The sequence below is a fragment of the Mirounga leonina genome, unplaced genomic scaffold (assembly GCF_011800145.1).
Source record: "Mirounga leonina isolate KUSES-001 unplaced genomic scaffold, KU_Mleo_1.0 Mir_117, whole genome shotgun sequence".
NCBI classification, from domain to species: domain Eukaryota; kingdom Metazoa; phylum Chordata; class Mammalia; order Carnivora; family Phocidae; genus Mirounga; species Mirounga leonina.
Genome location: NW_023270274.1, coordinates 1,828,137 through 1,846,383, shown reverse-complemented (window position 1 = coordinate 1,846,383; position 18,247 = coordinate 1,828,137). Strand labels below are relative to the sequence as shown.

At 51.4% G+C, this 18,247-nt stretch overlaps 1 protein-coding gene across 3 annotated transcripts in view; it reads left to right on the top strand.

The window, feature by feature from the left end:
* LOC118007282 (EARP and GARP complex-interacting protein 1-like) overlaps nucleotides 1-18,247 on the top strand; it is a 123,795-nt gene that overhangs the window by 94,999 nt on the left and 10,549 nt on the right. For all 3 annotated transcript variants that reach the window (XM_035000282.1, XM_035000283.1, XM_035000284.1), the window contains one exon: nucleotides 12,000-12,099. In XM_035000282.1, coding sequence (XP_034856173.1) covers nucleotides 12,000-12,099 — 100 coding nt within the window. The remainder of the gene's footprint in view (nucleotides 1-11,999; nucleotides 12,100-18,247) is intronic.

Below are 18,247 nucleotides of genomic sequence, written 5' to 3'. Positions count from 1 at the left end.
TGAGCTGGCCCCCACTCACCTGTGGTGGCGGGATCGGAAGGCGCACGTGCTGAGCAGGGCCTGCCGCCGGTCCCCGCTCCTGTTTGCAGGCCATGTCTCCCAGCTCTGTGGTGGGAAGTGAGGCTGCGTGGCGGCACTGGGAAGCGGGAAGGTGTCCCCACCTGGGAAGTGGTGCTGGTGGTGGCGGGATCCTGTCCTTTCCTCTCAGAGCAACTGTACCCTCTCCTCCGGTGGCGCCTGCGCCCTCACACCTCCCGTGTGCCGATCCCACGCCTCCCAGCACAGTTGGCGGCTTTGTCCTCCATCTAGGCCTCTTCCTAGCGATTTCCAGTTCATAGAAGTTTTCCGAAGTTCCTATTCTTTCTTTCCCTGCTCTGCTTTGGGAATCTCCGGGTCATCAAACACCTATGGCGAGATTAACTCTTGTAGCACGTAAAAGGCAGACTTGTCCCCTTTCTTTTTCACGTCATGTAATTCAGAGATTACAAATTTTTTTTTTTTAAAGATTTTATTTATTTATATGAGAGAGAGAATGAGAGAGAGAGAACACATGAGAGGGGATAGGGTCAGAGGACAAAGCAGACTCCCTGCCGAGCAGGGAGCCTGATGCGGGACTCGATCCCGGGACTCCAGGATCATGACCTGAGCCGAAGGCAGTCGCTCAACCAACTGAGCCACCCAGGCGCCCCAGAGATTACAAATTTAAATGCTCTCAGAAGTAAATGGCAAATGTCAAAGGCATACCTCAGTGCATGTCCTGTAGATATTCAGAGTCAACGCTCCAGATGAGGCATTTCTTCTGTGAAGAACAAAATTCTTCAATGTGGCTGTATCTTCCTCCTAACACTGAGGCCGCTGAGCAGAAAGGCTCTGCTCACAGGTGTGGCTTGTGTTACACTCCCAAGTAAAGGCCTGAGCTCCAGCTCACCTGATGTGTGTGTGTGGGGGGTCTGTGAGTGTGCATTTGCGGGTGTATGTGTATGTGCGGCGTGTGTGGGAGTGTATGGGTGTGTGTGCATGTGCAGAGTGTGTGTGGGGTCTGAGTGCATTTGCGGGGTGTACGTGTGTGTGTGGTGTGTGTGGGAATGTGTGTGCGTGTGCAGGGTGTGTGTGCATGTGTGGGATGTGTGTTCACGTCTGGGTGTGCATGTGTAGGGGATGTGGGGGGTTGTGCACGTGTTTCCCATGTGCGTGTGTGCGGCGTGTTTGTGCGTGTGTGAGAGAGAGATCAGAACTAGTGGAACAAGCTTTGGAGCAGGTTGGCGTCTCTCTCACTCATCCTTATCGTTTCCCGACCAGTTTACTTTGGATTCCTGTCCCTCCTCTGGGTTGTCTGCGGTCATTGATGGGCTCCCCCTCCCGCCGCCCCCAGCGTGCCCCTGGGGGGCAGTGGCTGGCGCCCAGAACACAGGTTGCCCTTGGGCTGGAGGCAGGCCGAGGCAGCCAGACCCTGCATGGATATTTTCTGGGCGGCATGGGAACCTGCGCTGTCCTCCAGGGGACACTCACCAGGGGCCAGGATGTGGAGAGAGTGAGGGAATGAGGATGTGGAGCAGCCTTCCCATTTTGTGTATTCACCATAAAAACAGTGCAGGGCAAGAAGCCGCCTCTGCGGGGATCTGGTCATGGAGTCCTTGAGTCAAATTTCTGGTACTGTGACAGTAACTCCGGGAGCTCCAGAATGTTCTCGGACCCCCAAGGGGAAATGGCAGGATGCTGACTTTTGGACAGAAGATCATCAGAGGAAAACCCAGGTGCCACAGAAAGTGACGTGGGTGACTCAGGACCCAGGCCACTGTGTATGAAGTGGGCAGGACAGCGAAACAGGCTCGAGCTCTGTTGCCTTTCAGAATAGGCAAGGATTTCAGTTTCTAACCTCTTCTGAAGATTTGTTTGTTAAAATAAATCTTGATGGAATTCTTTTGGTTCATGTAAAGGTGGTAATTTTAATATTCCAGCCAAATTTCAAAGTAGGGTTTTATGGTGTTTCCAAGGGAGCATTTGACATTGTTGGCATTGGGGCTGGGACAGTCTTTGCTGTGGAAGGCTGTTTGTGTGTTATGGGTCATGGGGCACCCCTGTATCTCTTCCCTCCCAGTCTTCAGGAAAACCAGAAGTGCCCCTCCACACTTTCCCAAAAATCTCTGGAGAGTAGCACCATGCCCAGTTTAAGAAGCATAGATCTAACTGTGTCCGATCATATCGAGGCTCATTGAACACCTACTTTGTGCAGGCTGTTCTGAATATTGGCTTGTTGGTCTTCACAAACCTATAACGTCTGCACACTACTATTATCCCCACTGGACAGATGAGGAAATCAAAGCTCAAAGAGATGAAAAATTGCAGGTATCCATACAACAGAATTCTGTGTGGCCTTTGGCAAGAATTACATGTATTTGACGTGGAAAGTTACCCAGGACATGTTGCAAGTATAGCAACACATGACAGAGTAAGGTGTCAATGTGTTTGCATTTCTGTAAGTGACGGCCGAGGTCGTATTATCCACGTCAGCCTGCGTATGGCAAAGACCGTGATGCTACATGTCCCCTGTTGATAGGAGTTATTGCCACTGGGCAGCAATAAAAGAGACTTTCACTAATGCAAAGTTTAAACATTTTTAATGAGCATATCTGACTTTAAATTAGAATATAAAATAGTACAGCTTAAATCAGGATTTCAGGAAGGCAGGGGCTATGGCTTCTTGTATTTTCTTCAGGGGAGAGAGTTTCTGTACTCAATAGGGCTGTTTAATATTAAAGTTGTTAGTTATGAGTGCATACACTGCTCAAGCTCAGTTAAAAGGGAGTGCAAAGCAGGTGCTGGGAGGACACGTGCAGTAGCCAGGATTGCAGACTCCACTGTCATAAAAGCCAACCCCATAATGATCAGTGACATAGGGCCCTTTTAGGGGCACCAGCTCTGTCCGCAGAGGCATGGGAACATGCTACAGTGCTGGATGGTCATGGAATGGGTCATCTCGGCCAGGCTGTGTGTTTGATGCACTCCTGGAAAGTTAAAAAGAAGGCCATGCACTTCAGAGGAAATTCTACCCCAAATGCTTGAAATTACTAAAAATTAAGACCAGTGTTAGTGGTCTGAAGCAGCATTCTCCAGATTTCAAAATGAGAAAGAGGTAATTTTACATTAGACTCCCCCCCGCCCCCATATATATATATATATATACACACACACACACACACACACACACACACATATATATTTATATGCACCATAATGAAAGTTTCACAAAATGGTCTTTACCCTGAAAATGTGCTAGGGCGCACATGCCATTTCACCCTGTCCTGAGCCTTCTGCCGCTGGAGGATTGCAGCTCTGATTGAGGGACTCAGGTTTGCTAGAATTCTTGAGTAAGTCATGTAATCCTTATCGCAGCCCCCAGAGTAGGCACGTCCATCTTCCAGATGAAGATGGGGATTCTGATAGGTCAAGAGGCTCCCAGTACTGTAGCCTGTAAGGATAGGGGGCGTCTGAGGCTGGGGTCTCAACTTAGCAGGTCTGTTGCACTGACTTCAGCAGGGGGGCATTGCATTAGGGAGGTGCCACACTTGCTTAGTTGGAGGACTGTGTGTGGTAGGAGGCATTCTGGAGGAGTCTTTGTGGGTGGAATGGCCTTGGTGGGAGCCACTGATGGATTTCGTGTTGTGTTGATGCTTCCCTGTCCTGTGCATGGCAGACTGTCTCAGTGGGTCCTGTGACCATGCCCACAGGACCTAGATCCTTCCACCACTGTGGTTAGAAACGGGCTGGAACGACATGGATGGAACTGGAGGGTATTATGCTGAGCAAAATAAGTCAATCAAAGACATGTATCACATGACCTCACTGATATGAGGAATTCGTAATCTCAGGAAACAAACTGAGGGTTCTGGAGTGGTGGGGGGTGGGAGGGATGGGGTGGCTGGGTGATAGATACTGGGGAGGGTATGTGCTATGGTGAGCACTGTGAATTGTGCAAGACTGTTGAATCACAGACCTGTACCTCTGAAACAAATAATACATTATATGTTAAAAAAAAAAGAAGAAAAAGAAGAAGGAGAAGGAGAAGGAGAAGGAGAAGGAGAAGAAGGTAGCAGGAGGGGAAGAATGAAGGGGGGGAAATCGGAGGGGGAGATGAACCATGAGAGACGATGGACTCTGAGAAAAAAACTGAGGGTTCTAGAGGGGAGGGGGATGGGGGGATGGGTTAGCCTGGTGATGGGTATTAAAGAGGGCATGTTCTGCATGGAACACTGGGTGTTATACACAAACAATGAATCATGGAACACTACATCAAAAACTAATGATGTAATGTATGGTGATTAACATAACATAATAAAATTAAAAAAAAAGTAAAAAAAAAAAAAAAGAAACGGGCTGGTTAGACAGATAGGAGCTCAGAACCCAAATCTGACAATATTCTGTGTAAACACAGCATGTGACAGGTGCTTGAAATGTCACTGGTACGGCTTTGCTGATGCCGATCTTCTATTCATGGTGGTACTTGAGCTAAAACTGTCTGGATGGCCTTCCTTCCTTTCTTCCTTCCTTCCTTCCTTCCTTCCTTCCTTCCTTCCTTCCTTCCAGATTTTATTTATTTATTTGAAAGAGAGAGAGAGTGAGCAAGAGGGAGGACATGAGCAGGGGGAGGGAGAGAAGCAGACTCCCTGCTGAGCAGGGAGCCCGATGCGGGACTTGATCCCAGGACCCTGGGATCATGACCTGAGCAGAAGGCAGTCGCCTAACCAACTGAGCCACCCAGGCGCCCCAGGATGGTGTTTCTGTAAGAACAAGACCTTTTCATGTTTCCGTAGTTTGATGCTGGGAAGCCAAATACAGGCCCAGAGATTGGACTAAACATAGGCTGTTGGTGGGCCACGTCCTCAGGTGATTTTGCAGAGTTAGTAGGTTAAGTAGGAGCCAGGGAGACAGCGTTTCCAGGCAAGAGCTATAAGATTTTCATGAAGCCAAAGGCAAACTGGGTCAGATTTGTGTAAAAGCAAGAAGTCAGACATTACAAATAAAGTTTAACACACTTTATTGCTTTTTTAAAAAATTTTATTATGTTGTGTTAGTCACCATACAATACATCATTAGTTTTTGATGTGATGATCCACGATCGATTGTTTTCATATTAACACCCAGTGCTCCATGCAGTACATGCCCTCCTTAATACCCATCACTGGGCTAACCAACCCCACCCCCCCAAAACCCTGTTTGTTTCTCAGAGTCCATAGTCTCTCATGGTTCATCTCTCCCTCCAATTTCCCCCCTCCTTCATTTTTCCCTTCCTTCTCCTAGTGTCCTCCATGCTATTTCTTATGTTCCACAAATAAGTGAAACCATATGATAATTGACTTTCTCTACTTGATTTATTTCACTTAGCATAATCTCCTCCAGTCCCATCCATGTTGATGTAGAAGTTGGGTATTCATCCTTTCTGGTGGCTGAGTAATATTCCATTGTATATATGGACCACATCTTCTTTATCCATTCATCTGTTGAAGGGCATCTCCGCTCTTTCCACAGTTTGGCTATCGTGGACATTGCTGCTATGAACATTGGGGTGCATATGGCCCTTCTTTTCACTACATCTGTGTCTTTGGGGTAAATACCCAGTAGTGCAATTGCTGGGTCATAGAGTAGCTCTATTTTTAAATTTTTGAGGAACCTCCACACTGTTTTCCAAAGTGGCTGTACCAACTGCATTTCCACCAACAGTGTAAGAGAGTTCCCCTTTCTCCACAACCTCTCCAACATTTGTTTCTTTCCCTGTCCATTTTTGTTATTCTAACTGGTGTGAGGTGGTATCTCAGTGTGGTTTTGATTTGGATTTCCCTGATGGCTGATGATGATGCACATTTTTTCATGTGTCTGTTAGCCATTTGTATGTCTTCTTCAGGGAAGTGTCTGTTTATATCTTCTGCCCACTTTTTGACTTGATTATTTGTTTTTGGGGTGCTGAGTTTGAGAAGTTCTTTATAGTTTTTGGATACCAGCCCTTTATCTGTAGTGTGATTTGCAAATATCTTCTCCCATTCTGTGGGTTGCCTCTTGTTTTGTTGACTGTTTCCTCTGCTGTGCAGAAGCTTTTTATGTTGATGAAGTCCCAAAAGTTCATTTTTGCTTTTGTTTCACTAGGTTTTGGAGATGTATCTTGAAAGAAGTTGCTGTGGGCGATGTCAAAGAAGTTACTGCCTATGTTCTCTCCTCTAGGGTTTTGATGGATTCCTGTCTCACATTGAGGTCTTTCATCCACTTTGAGTTTATCTTTGTGAATGGTGTTAGAGAATGGTCGAGTTTCATTCTTCTGCAAGTGGCTGTCCAATTTTCCCAGCACCATTTATTGAAGAGACTGTCTTTTTTCCATTGCATGTTTTTTCCTGCTTTGTCAAAGATTATTTGACCATAGAGTTGAGGGTCCATATCTGGGTTCTCTTCTGTTCCATTAATAAGAGGAGGGAGAAGAACCATATGGTTCTCTCAATTGATGCAGAAAAAGCATTTGACAAAATACAGCATCCTTTCCTGATTAAAACTCTTCAGAGTATAGGGATAGAGGGAACATTCCTCAAGTTCATAAAATCCATCTATGAAAAACCCACAGCGAATATCCTCTTCAATGGGGAAAAGCTGAGAGCCTTTCCCTTAAGATCAGGAACACGTCAAGGATGCCCACTCTCGCCACTATTGTTCAACATAGTACTAGAAGTCCTATCAGCAGCAATCAGACAACAAAAAGAAATAAAAGGTATTCAAATTGGCAAAGAAGAAGTCAAACTCTCTCTTTTCGCAGACGACATGATACTTTATGTGGAAAATCCAAAAGACTCCACCCCCGAATTACTAGAACTCATCCAGCAATTCAGTAATGTGGCAGGATACAAAATCAATGCACAGAAATCAGTTGCTTTCTTATACACTAACAACGCAACTGTAGAAAGAGAAATTAGAGAAACAATTCCATTTACAATAGCACCAAAACCATAAGACACCTCGGAATAAACCTAACCAAAGAGGTAAAGGATTTATACTCTAGGAACTACAGAACGCTCATGAAAGAAATTGAAGAAGAAACAAAAAGATAGAAAAATATTCCATGCTCATGGATCGGAAGAATAAACATTGTTAAAATGTCTATGCTACCCAGAGCAATCTACACCTTCAATGCCATCCTGATCAAAATTCCAATGACATTTTTCAAAGTGCTGGAACAAACAATCCTAAAATTTGTATGGAATCAGAAAAGACCCCGAATCGCCAAGGAAATGTTGAAAAAGAAAAACAAAGCTGGGGGCATCACATTGCCCGATTTCAAGCTATATTCTAAAGCTGTGATCACCAAGACAGCATGGTACTGGCACAAAATCAGACATATAGACTTTATTGCTTTTTTATGTAGAATTTGGGAAGGAGAGTTGTAAAAAAATTATTCCCAAGATTTTGCTCATGGGAGAGTTGTAACCCAGCGGTTAGAGAAGAATGGGGGTGCAGTGTATACTGTTTGGTACATTTGGAGATTAGGGTGGTGTGGACACATGGGCAGAGATGCCCATGGGGGTTGGCATGGGGCTGCGGGGGCAGGCTGGGCATTTCAGTTTTGGTTGATTGCCAGGAGCGATGCCCCACAGTTCACCGCCTGGAGGGGGCGTGGGTGGAGCAGGGAGCGCGTGTCCGAGAGGGAGACCGTGGGGCTCCTTCTCTGCTCGCTCTGCTTATTGTGTCTCCAACATGACAGAGTCGGTGAACAAGCAACACCTCTTCTTGATGAGGTCCTTTTGAGACTAAATAGCAAACCCTCTCAAATGAGCTCCAAGATGCACCAATCTTCACTGAGTGTACTTGATAAGTAGAATCTTTTTCCAATTTTATTTTTCACGCATTATAAGGTGCACTGGACACAGGCTGAGAGGAAGTGTAATTAATTCTTCGTTCCCTCTTTCTTCCAACACCTCTTTATTAAGTGCCTCTCCTGCGAAGGTCAGAGTCTGGGCTGGGTGCTTTGGCACATACCACCAGGTGAGCCTGGGCTCGTGCAGAATTTGTTGTCTCGCCGGGAAGCGGACGTGAATGCCCAGGGGCTTGCTCTGGCTTCAGGACAAAGGGCAGTCCGAGCGGCCTCTGGGGGTCAGACCAGCTCCCCGGAGGAAGTGGTGTTTCAGCCGAGCCCCTCCTGCCTCCAGAAGCCGGCCTCTCTTTGTCCTAATCTGCAACAATTTGTTTTATTGAAGTGACTTTCTCTTTCCAGCTTGGGTCCTGGTTCTGGCAGGGGAACCTCCTGCAGCCTCGGGTCTGTGTTAAGACTCTCGTGAGTTCACCTCTGCTGAGAGACAGGGGCGGGACGGGGGCGCCGCGGAACCACGATGGTGTAGGGACTTGCCCTTACTCCTCTGAAGCTATAGAACCACCTGTAGCTGTGTTTCTAGAAGCTCAGCAGGCCTTTCCTGGGCAGTGGGTTTCACAGAGCTCTGGCAGGAATAAGTCTGTCCGCCGTGCACCCCCAGCCCAGGTCTGGGGTTTCTGTCTGCAAGACAACGTGGGCCTGCCCACCAGCTCGGGTGAGGCGCCTGCTCTGAACCTCATTTCCCCCATGTACTGTGTTCTTTGCTGCTGTTCTCGATCATACTCGCTGTGACCTTCAGAAGTGGCAAGAGCTTTGTTCCCGAAGAAATGAAGGTTTTCTTAAGCCCTCCACCTGTAAGAACCCTAGGGCAGCCTGTTTCCTAACACAAGCCGTTATCCCCCTCCTGTATACTTTAAGGCTTTTTTAAACATCTTTTTGAATTATTATATCTTTTTCCTTTTTAGACAGGAGAAGTCACTTCTGTGGCTACTTGAAATTCACTTGGTTGTTTGCTCTGCTGAGATTACCGACACACGTAAGCTGACTCCCACAGACAGGTGCCCCTCGGCCCGCGCTGCGTGGTTGCAGAGACCACAGTTTCCCGCAGGACATCCTCCTCCCTCTTCACGCCTCTCCTTGCACCCCTGGAGCAGAGCCAGACCAAGGTGACCGCTCTCTAGGCCGCAGGAGGGGTGTAAGTGCCGCGGCTGCATCTGGAGGAAGGAGCTTCTCCGCAGCCTGCTGCCTCGCCTCCTCACAGCTTCTTGTCGGATTTGGGGTCTAGAGCAAGCCTGTGACTTAGTTTCCACACAACTTTCCTCTCCCTCCCTCTTTCCCCTCCCTCCCCCTCCTCCTTCTTCCTCCCTTCCTTACTCCACCCTCCTCCATCATCTTTTTTCCTTCCCTCCTCCTCTCCTCCCTTCCTTCCTGCTCCCTTCCTCCTCCCCCTCCTCCTCCTCCTCCCCTACTCCCCTGCCCCCTCCCTCCCTGCCACCTCCCTCCCCTCTGCTGTGGGTATCTGTTTTTACAGCTTGCCCTGTTCCCCGTATTTCTGCTTCAAACACCCTGCTCTCCCAGGGCCCACGCATTTGTTCTGTAGTCTTGGACATCATAACCGACCACGCTAGAACAGTGGGCAGATGGAAGGGGAAGGGGAGGTCTGAGTAAGGGCTCAAGGGACACTGCAATTTAAAGCATAAAATAAACACATGAGCTTCAGTGGAGGGATTTTGATTGTTCAGATGCCTTTACAGCTTTTTCTCATTTGGGTGCTGTTGGCTGTGTTCCCGGCCCTCATGGGCTAGCAGTTTGCTGAACGTACTTGGAAACGGTCTCATTTTTGTACGCGGCATCTCTGCACTTACCTGGGTTCTTCACTCTCCCTCGGAACTCAGGCGCAAGCATCCATCATGTGCCACGTGCCTCAGACATTGCTGCTCACTGTGGGGAGTATGAACGAACTCTTAACAAACCGGGTCTGCTGTCCAGAAGCCTCAGCCTGGCCGGAGGAACCACAGGCAAATAGTTAGGTAGTCGGTCTTTGGCATCAAATTGGCTAATACTTGCCCTGTGATTTGTGAGTCACCTGGGAATCTCTGGATTTCTGGAGTTTCTGTTAAAAAGTCCACATATGTGTGTCATCCCCTTTCAGACTGTGGTCTTGCAAACACCGGATTGGGCAGTCATTGTCCCTGTGGTCACCCCCATGGCTGTGCAGCTTCTCCTTGTCCTGACCTCTGCGTGCGTGTGTGCGTGTGTGCTGGGGCATGTAAGTTATGAGTGAGATCTGCTCAGGAGCTCCTTGCGGCGTCCTAAATGTACTCATCCTAATACATGGTGCTACGTACGGACTGCACTTTCTTGTGCCCACAAATTCATATGTTGCAACGCTGATGTCCAGTGTGTTCGTGTGAGGAGGTGGGGCCTCTGGGAGGCAGTGAGGGCCTGAGGGTGGAGCCCTCACCATGGGAGCAGTGCCCTGGAAAGAGAGGCACGCGGCTCCCTCTCCCCCTCTGCTGTGTTGAGGACACGGGGGAAGGCAGCCTTCTGCGAGCCAGGAGGCCCCTCAGCAGAACCCCGCCACGCTGGCCCCTGAGCTCGGGTGTCCAGCCTGCAGCGGCCTGTGTAATAAATGTGTGTTGTGTAGGCAGCTCGGTCTGTGGTGATTTGTTACAGCCGCCGAGCTAAGCCGGGGAAGGTCGAGCACAGGTCAGTGCGTCGTTCTGCCCCAGGACAGGCCTGTGAGCTGCCCTTCTCTCTTCCTGGTTTGCATTTCCTCTTGGCCTCACTGTCCGTTGTGTGAACTCTGCATAGTTTACCCGTGGAAACGGCCACCAGAAGTTTGATCATCTTGCTGTTAAAGAGCTGTGTTCGAAGTTAGGGTTAGCCGGTATCTCAACAAAACAGGAGCAGCAGGTTTCAGAACCGGGTTTCTTGCCGTCTCTTCCAGCTACTGGGTTTCAGTTTTATATACTGGAGCTTGTGCATTCTTCAGAAAAGGTGTGCTAAGCTCCGTGTGATGGAGGCGCGCCGCACCTCTCATGGTGCCTGAACCTGTGTGTGTCTGCTAAGCTCCGAAGGAGAAGGAAGCTGTGGTTTTGGAGGGCATCAGTGTTGTGATTACACGTCCTAGCAGCGCCAGTGACGGTCTTGGGAAGGCGGTGTGAGGGCGGGCGCCGTCAGTCAGCGCCGGTGTTGTCGGGGGGACCAGCCGCAGGGTCTTGGCTGATGTGTGCACTCCCTCCCGTTACAGGACGTGAGAGAGACTCTCCTCCTTACAGCACGTTGGGAATTCATCAGCGAAGACAAACTGAAAGCTCCTCCTCTCTGTGGCCTTCCCACACAGCTGATAAGATTTGTGGTCTGCCACTAGTTACGAGATAGGCGTTGAATCAGATGTGGTGGCTTTGGCTGCAGGTCACAGGAAACTGGGCTTCAGATCGGTTGACCCACGACGAAGTGACCTGATGTCACAGGCAGGGCAGACACAGACGCCCACCCATTGCCATCAGTCCTTGGGCTACAAGAGATGTGGGCATTCTGCCCAAGTGGCAGTGTCCGTGCTGGGCCTCCTTGAAACCCGGCCCCCAGCAGGCCGTGTCCTGTTCGCTCGGCGCAGTTGGTCAGCTGTCTGCTCCTCAGTCCCCAGGAAGACGGGTCGGCTCGGGCGGCCGCCAGAGAGCACCACTGGCTGGGGTCTGAAACAACAGACCTTACTGGTCCTGGTTCTGGGGGCTGGAGGTCGGGGGTCAGCACGGTGGCGTTCTGGCCAGAGCCCTCTTCCTGGCTTACAGACGGCTGCCTTCCCACCGTGTGCTCATGTGGCGGGAGAGAAAGCGACCCCAGAGGGGCAGCGAGGGACAGGGAGGGAGCACGAGTGGGCCGGGCCCGTCGCAGGCCGCCCTCCCCACCTCCTGTAGCCCTTAGCGCCCCGACGGCCCGGCCTGCTAACCTCCCAGCTGCCTGCCCTCAGCTGAGCCAGGAGGACATGGACGTTGGGTGGGAGAGGACGCAGCGCCACACGTGTGCCCGCTGCCGGCCATCGCCGTGTGCTAGGGCGAGCCTCGCTGCCCGTGGGGGATGCACACAATAGCCTCAGACTCAGGGACATCGGGGACTTCCGCGTCCCCACTCATGGGGGTCCTCCTGTTCCTCGCAGTGTCATGTGGGAGCCCACGGGGGACGGGAAGAAGGTCATCTCGCTGGCGGACAACCACATCCTGCTGTGGGACCTGCAGGAGAGCTCCGGCCGGGCCGTGGTGAGTGACATGCTTACAGTTTTCATTTTTTGTGTTTTTTAATTGGACCTTTTGGCTGAATTCAGAATATACTTCTTGGTTTGTATACGCTTAGAATTTTGACATTAATTATGAAATACTTAATGAACGGGCAGAATCATCAGTCGGAGAATTGCATGACTGGCTCTTCAGGTGAAAGCTGCCTGGGGTTCAGGCCTCTGGGCCATGCAGACAGCACACAGAACTGAAGGTTGACAAAACCCCACCGTTTGGCCGTAATTTGTCCAAAGGAGGCTGTGGGATATCCCGACATATATTCTCTTGTCTCAAGTATATTGTCTTTCCAATGAACAGATTTTTCAAAGTCTGGTTAAAACCGCCTTTTAGGTACGAGCAGTCATAAAATAATAATTTCATGGTGCTGATGAGCTTCTTTCGAGTTTCTGTGTGAGTTGTAAAAATGACAGTGGCCCGTGACCCCTCTCCCCCTCAGCCTATGACCCCCAGTGGCCTGTAACCCCCCCGTGGCCCGTGACCGCCCCCCACGGTGTCCTGTCAGCTGACCTTCCCCTCACTCGAATGTGTGCGCCTTTCTGCGGTCACAGTCCTCAGACCCTGTGCGTGTGATCGTGGGCCCGCTGGGCGGCACAGAGCACCTCTCTGCCTGAGCCACGGCCACCCGCATGTCACCCTCGGGGTTCCGTTTCTGAGGACGGCAGAGGCTGGGTCCTCACAGCTCCTGTGGGGCCGCGCATCTTCACACTGTTTAGTGTTCAGCACTGACTTTCTTGGGAACCAGTTTTGCTTTCAAATAGTCATTGCCTCAAATACTTTGTCCTTCTGGAGTAAATATTTTACTGATTAGTATATTTCATGTTTGATTCCTTAAAATTTCCACTTTTAAAATGTGACTTTTATTTTTTTACTTTATTTTTATTTTTTTAAAGATTTTATTTATCTATTTGACAGAGACACAGCGAGAGAGGGAACACAGCAGGGGGACTGGGAGAGGGAGAAGCAGGCTTCCCGCAGAGCAGGGAGCCCGATGTGGGGCTCGATCCCAGGACCCCGGGACCATGACCTGAGCCGAAGGCAGACGCTTAATGACTGAGCCACCCAGGCACCCCTAAGATGTGACTTTTATATTGTGTTCATGATTTCATCGCATTTGTTTACATCAAAGTAACAGCTTTAGAGAGAAAAATCTAGAGACTTGACAGAGCTTACGGTGTCTGTGGGACAGATTTCTGTAGTGGTGGCTCTTCTTATGCTTCTTTGTTCCCATCACGTGTCTTCAGCCCTTTTCCCTCATGGTACGTTATGGTATTAATAAATCCGTTCTTGGGTAGGCGGTAGAGATGGTGTAAATAGTGATTGATTATCATCAGTACGTGGAGTCGAAGTCAGACTCTTTAGAATATAAAGTGCCGTGTTTAAGTTTTAAAATTCTGCATGGTCAGAAGGGAGTCTCGTAGCCTTCAATGTGAAATTAAGAGCTGGTCTGTCTTTGTAATGTCTAAGTAATATTTAAGGGGAAAAAAATCACTGTTTTAATTTTGAAAAGGACATATTTCTATATCGTAGAGTAGAATGCAAATTTCACCCAGATTTTAGAGCGGAACAGGAAACTTGAGGGTAACCCAGTGCCTGGGGCTGCTCCCTGTGGGCTACAGGTCTGGGGGGAGATGGTGCATGCCCTCCCAGGGGCCGGCCGCAGAGTCGGAGTCTGGGTCAGCGGCAAGCCCCCTCCTGTCCCTCCCTCTCGAGGGTGCTCCCGTGTGGCCAAAGACCAGACATGGAAGGGCAGAGTCCTTTCCTAATGTAGTGCAGGTCACGGAGATGCTGGGGGAGCTGTGGGCCCCGGAGCCCTGGGCCGTGCCTCGCCCTGCCTGGCCGGAGAGGCCAGGAGGAGGTGAGCCCTCTGTGCATGTGCGCGCATCCCACAGCCCGTCCTGGAAGCAGACGGGGGCGCCTCTCCAGACCCTCGGCCATCTCAGAATGATTTTATGGTAGGGTGATTAATCTGTAACTTATTTTCTGCAGAGACCAATTTAGTTTTTTCTCCTTCGTTTTTATCTGCCGTCAGCACTTCTGTCAATACCACTTTGCGACCCTCTGCCGTGGTATTTAATACCGAAACCTTCCTATCGATTCCGGCCATCTTCACACCCAGCACCTCCGTTTTTTTTTTTTTTTATTGTTGGAGGATATTGCCTTCTGTGGTGAATCTAATCTTATGCTCACTGCATCATTACCTTTTGCAATTAAATCGGAGGTTCTTTGCCATTTATAATCATTAGCAGAGCCCAGGGGCGGTCTGCAGGGGGAGGTTGCTCGGGGTCCCGGCCCCGATGAAGGCAGAGGGGAAGCCTCCCTGTTTTGGAGTGTGCTCATCCATCTCTGGGGCCTAGCAGCTCTCAGTAGCTGTGGAAAGAAATAGCTTTCCAGGTGCAGAGAGCAGCAGAGCAAAAGGAAGACGGGTGCCTTGAGAGTTGGCTGTCCTCTTCCTTCTGGCCGTGCGTCAGCCTGGGGGCTTCTCAAGGATGAACCTGGGGTGTCCCCTGCCCGGCGGTACAGGGCCTGAAGGCAATGACATTCAGGAACGCCTCTCAGAAGGAAGAGGATGGGCTTCAAGGACATAGTGTTCTTGCAGGAATGTTCTAATGTGAGGCTTAAAACCTACAGCAGGAACTGACTGCACATCAGTGCGGAGGGGAAGCTAGTGGTGACAGGAAAATCATTCAGAGTGGCTTGGGCCACGTCTGCTGTGCCTGGAAATATAAAACATGCATTTGTTCATGGGGGCAGAGGGCTGGGCGGAAGTGGGGCTGCCTGTAGGACAAGCGAGCTGGGCCCCCACGTGCCCCTTCCTCCTGGGAGCCTGTCTGTCGCCTGCCACACCATGACCGCGCCTCACGCCCGGCCGGCTGTTCTCCAGGTGTGGCCCTGAGGGGAACGGGAGCCCAGTCGGTGCTGGCAGGAGTGTTGCAGGGGGCTCCCCGGAATCTGCCCTCTGGGGACGTGGCCCACGCAGGGACCTCGTGTCCAGCCCCCGGGGCAGACGGGCGTGGGTGTACGTGGCTGCTCTGTGCCACGCGGGGGGCCTTCCCGCACTGTGGCCCCTGCTCTCTGTCCCATCTTTTCAGCGGAGCCTCTTGCAGAGGAAAGGTTTTCATCTTTTTTTTTAATAGACTTCACTTTTTAGAGTGGTTTTACCTGGTTCACAACAAAGTTGGAAGAAGGGAACAGAGGCTTCCCCCAGCCTCACACGCACACAGCCTCCCCATGGTCAGCATCCCCGCCAGAGGGGACGCTTGCTGCCCTCGACGGGCCCGCCGGATGGGGGTTGTCCTCCCTCACCTCGACTGATGTCCAAGGTCTCTGCTGCCCTAGCGACCCTTTCCCTGCGTGAGGACAGAGGAAGGCGAACCCCCAGATGCCTGGTGCATGTGGTCACTTGGCAAGTGCGGACGGCCAGTGCTGAGGACGTGGCAGGAGGCCCGCGAGGTCCCCAGACACCCCCGGTGTGCCTTCGCAGTTGTAACACGGCTCATATGGTGTGTGGACAAATCTTTGCCCCCACTGCCTTTACGGCAGGCCGCGTAAGAAAGACAGTGATTTTGAAGCAATCACGCGAAGACACAGACCCCGGGGTCACAGAATTCGACTCCCTCGCTTGACAGTTGAGAAAAAGTAAGGCCCAGCGAGCCAGGGGATGTCCGAGAGGTGGCATGGTTTGAGGGACAGATTCGGGACTGCACTCCGACCCTGCTCCTCCGCCCCGTGGAGAGCTTGTCGCGGCCCCGGCACGCGTGCGCTGTGCCTTGCTGGCCTGAGGCTCGGCGCTCGCCCGTCTTCGGCGGCCACGGTCACATTTGGTCTGTGAGGGTGGACGTGAGCGTTGGAACAGTCAACATTTATTTGGAGCAAACTCCAAGCGTCGTGAAGCTGGTCCACGGAAAACAGGGTAAAACTCTGAAAGCTGGCTTTCTGGTGAGCCGCATACGAAGGCATTGCAGAATAATCTGAGTGCTGTCTGCATCGCCGACGTCAACCACGCGTTGCAGACCGCAGCCGCCTGAGTTGGTGCGTTAGGATGGTCGTCAAAAAGCCGCCATCTTCAAGAAAACACGGAGTGCGGAGTTTCCTAAGTCGCGTATCTTAATGTTGCGTAATAGCCGCACATAGCTTTTGATTTTATAAATATCGGAGACAACTAGGATTCTTTAGTCTTCCATCAGCTCTTGGAAAAAGGCATCAAATACAAATCGGGCTGGGCATTGGTGTCTGGCAAGCGCTTCTTCCCACGCTCTCAAAAGACTCCTTTCTAGTAAGAGTGGATGATAGAGTGAATGCTACGTCTGACAAACCAAGTGTGTTGAAGGGAACACAGGTGCTGCTGTGGGGAGCAGACGCGTGCCCCTCAGTGGGCCCGGACTCTGCGGGGACACAGCCTCGGCCTTCCTGGGCTTCGCCTCCCAGAGGGAGGGTCCACAGCGTAGAGATGAGTCAGTTCCAGTTTGCAGGCGTTGCCGTGACAGCCTGGGACAGGTGTGGGCCAGCGGCTGTGGTGAGGGGGCAGCGGCGGGCGCAAGGCACGGGAGGGAGACGCTGAAGGCCGTGGTGCTGTGGCTGGAGCCCAGGCAGCCTTCCGAGCTGCAACACCAGGTCCCGCTTCTGCCACTCACTCCCAGGTGACCTTGGGCAAGCGTCGTGGCCTGTCCAAGCCTCTGTGTCCTCGTCTGGAAAGTCGGGACCGGTTTCCACATCTATAAAGTAGGGCAGTGTCACAGTGGACCTCCCGTGGGGGCGGCCTGCCCCACAGTGCCTGGTGCGTGGCAAGCGGTCCGCACGAGCCAGATGGACAGATGGCTGGGTGGGTGGGCGGAGGGAGGAAGACAGGAGTGGAAGGGTGGACTGACGGAGGGAGGGAGGGATGGGTGCATGGAGAGAGTGGTGGGGACACACAGTCTGAAAGGGGATTAGGAGTGAGGGTCAGGTCAACAGGACCCTGGTGCAAAGGCCAGAGGTACCGAGGAGGGAAACGGAGGTACCGAAGAGCAGCCTCTGTGCACTTCCTAATTAAATCATCCCTCAGAGCCGGCAGGTAAGGGTCACGCTCGACGCAGGAAGACACATGTCATCACGACAGTGCTTCCAGGTTTTTAAGCCTTTGTTATTCTTCATAAAAGACGTCTCCCTCGCTAATCAACTGTAATTAGATCTCTCCCTCCAACGGATCACCAGCGTCTAGTTGGCGTGACAAAACTCTCTGCTATATTCTCGTCCATCTTGGTGAGAAAATTTAAATCCGCACTCACGACCTTTCCTGTTTCGCGTGTGGAGCCGAGGTCAAGCCCATGGTTGTGGGTGCAGGATACACCTTCTCCTCTGCAAAGAGAGCTTAGGTTTTGGTGCAGCCAAGGGGGAAAAGCCCTTTTAGTTCTGTTCTTCCTACAAATAGTCTGTTTGAGATAAGCGAAAAATAAATTTAAAACGACCTCAGATTCCCTCACCAGTGCTGGCACCTAATGCCCTGTGAGCATTTTCTGAAGACAGGAGGCTCTGGCTTCCAGGAGGCCGGGGAATAGTCCCTGGTGGGGTGTGGGAGCCGCTAGGCCCACCGGGGTCTGCAGCCACACTCAGGGGCCGGGGACACCCACCCCTGTGACCTGGGACAGCTTGGGACGGGGGGGTGGCAGGACCCACCTCTGCCTTCTGCAGACCCCTGGCCACACACACCTCGGCAGGTGTGTGCCGGCCACGTCCCCATTCCCCGTCAGTTTGCTCTTCCTCCCCTTTTCCTTCCACACCCTGAGGACAGCGGTGGGCTGGGGCTCTCCCGCTGAGCCTGCTCCCCCACAGCTCCGTCATTTCTGATGCCTCGCCCTGAGCCCCGGGAGACAGCAGCAGCCCCGGGCCTTCCATTCACGCCTGAAGACAGGCCAGAGCTCTGGGTGTTGTCCGTGCTCTTCAGGTGGCACTTAATTTTCGCGGCCCTGCGGGGTGGGTTCTTGAATAGCTCCATCTCCTGAGAGAGTTACAGGAGAGAAGCCAGGCTCAAAGGGACGAGGTCACGTGTCTGGTCACTTGGCAGCAGAGCTGAGGCTCCAGCTCAGGGGGTTCGTGTTCAAAGCTGGGGCTGCAGTTTCCAGCGTGAGAGAGGCAA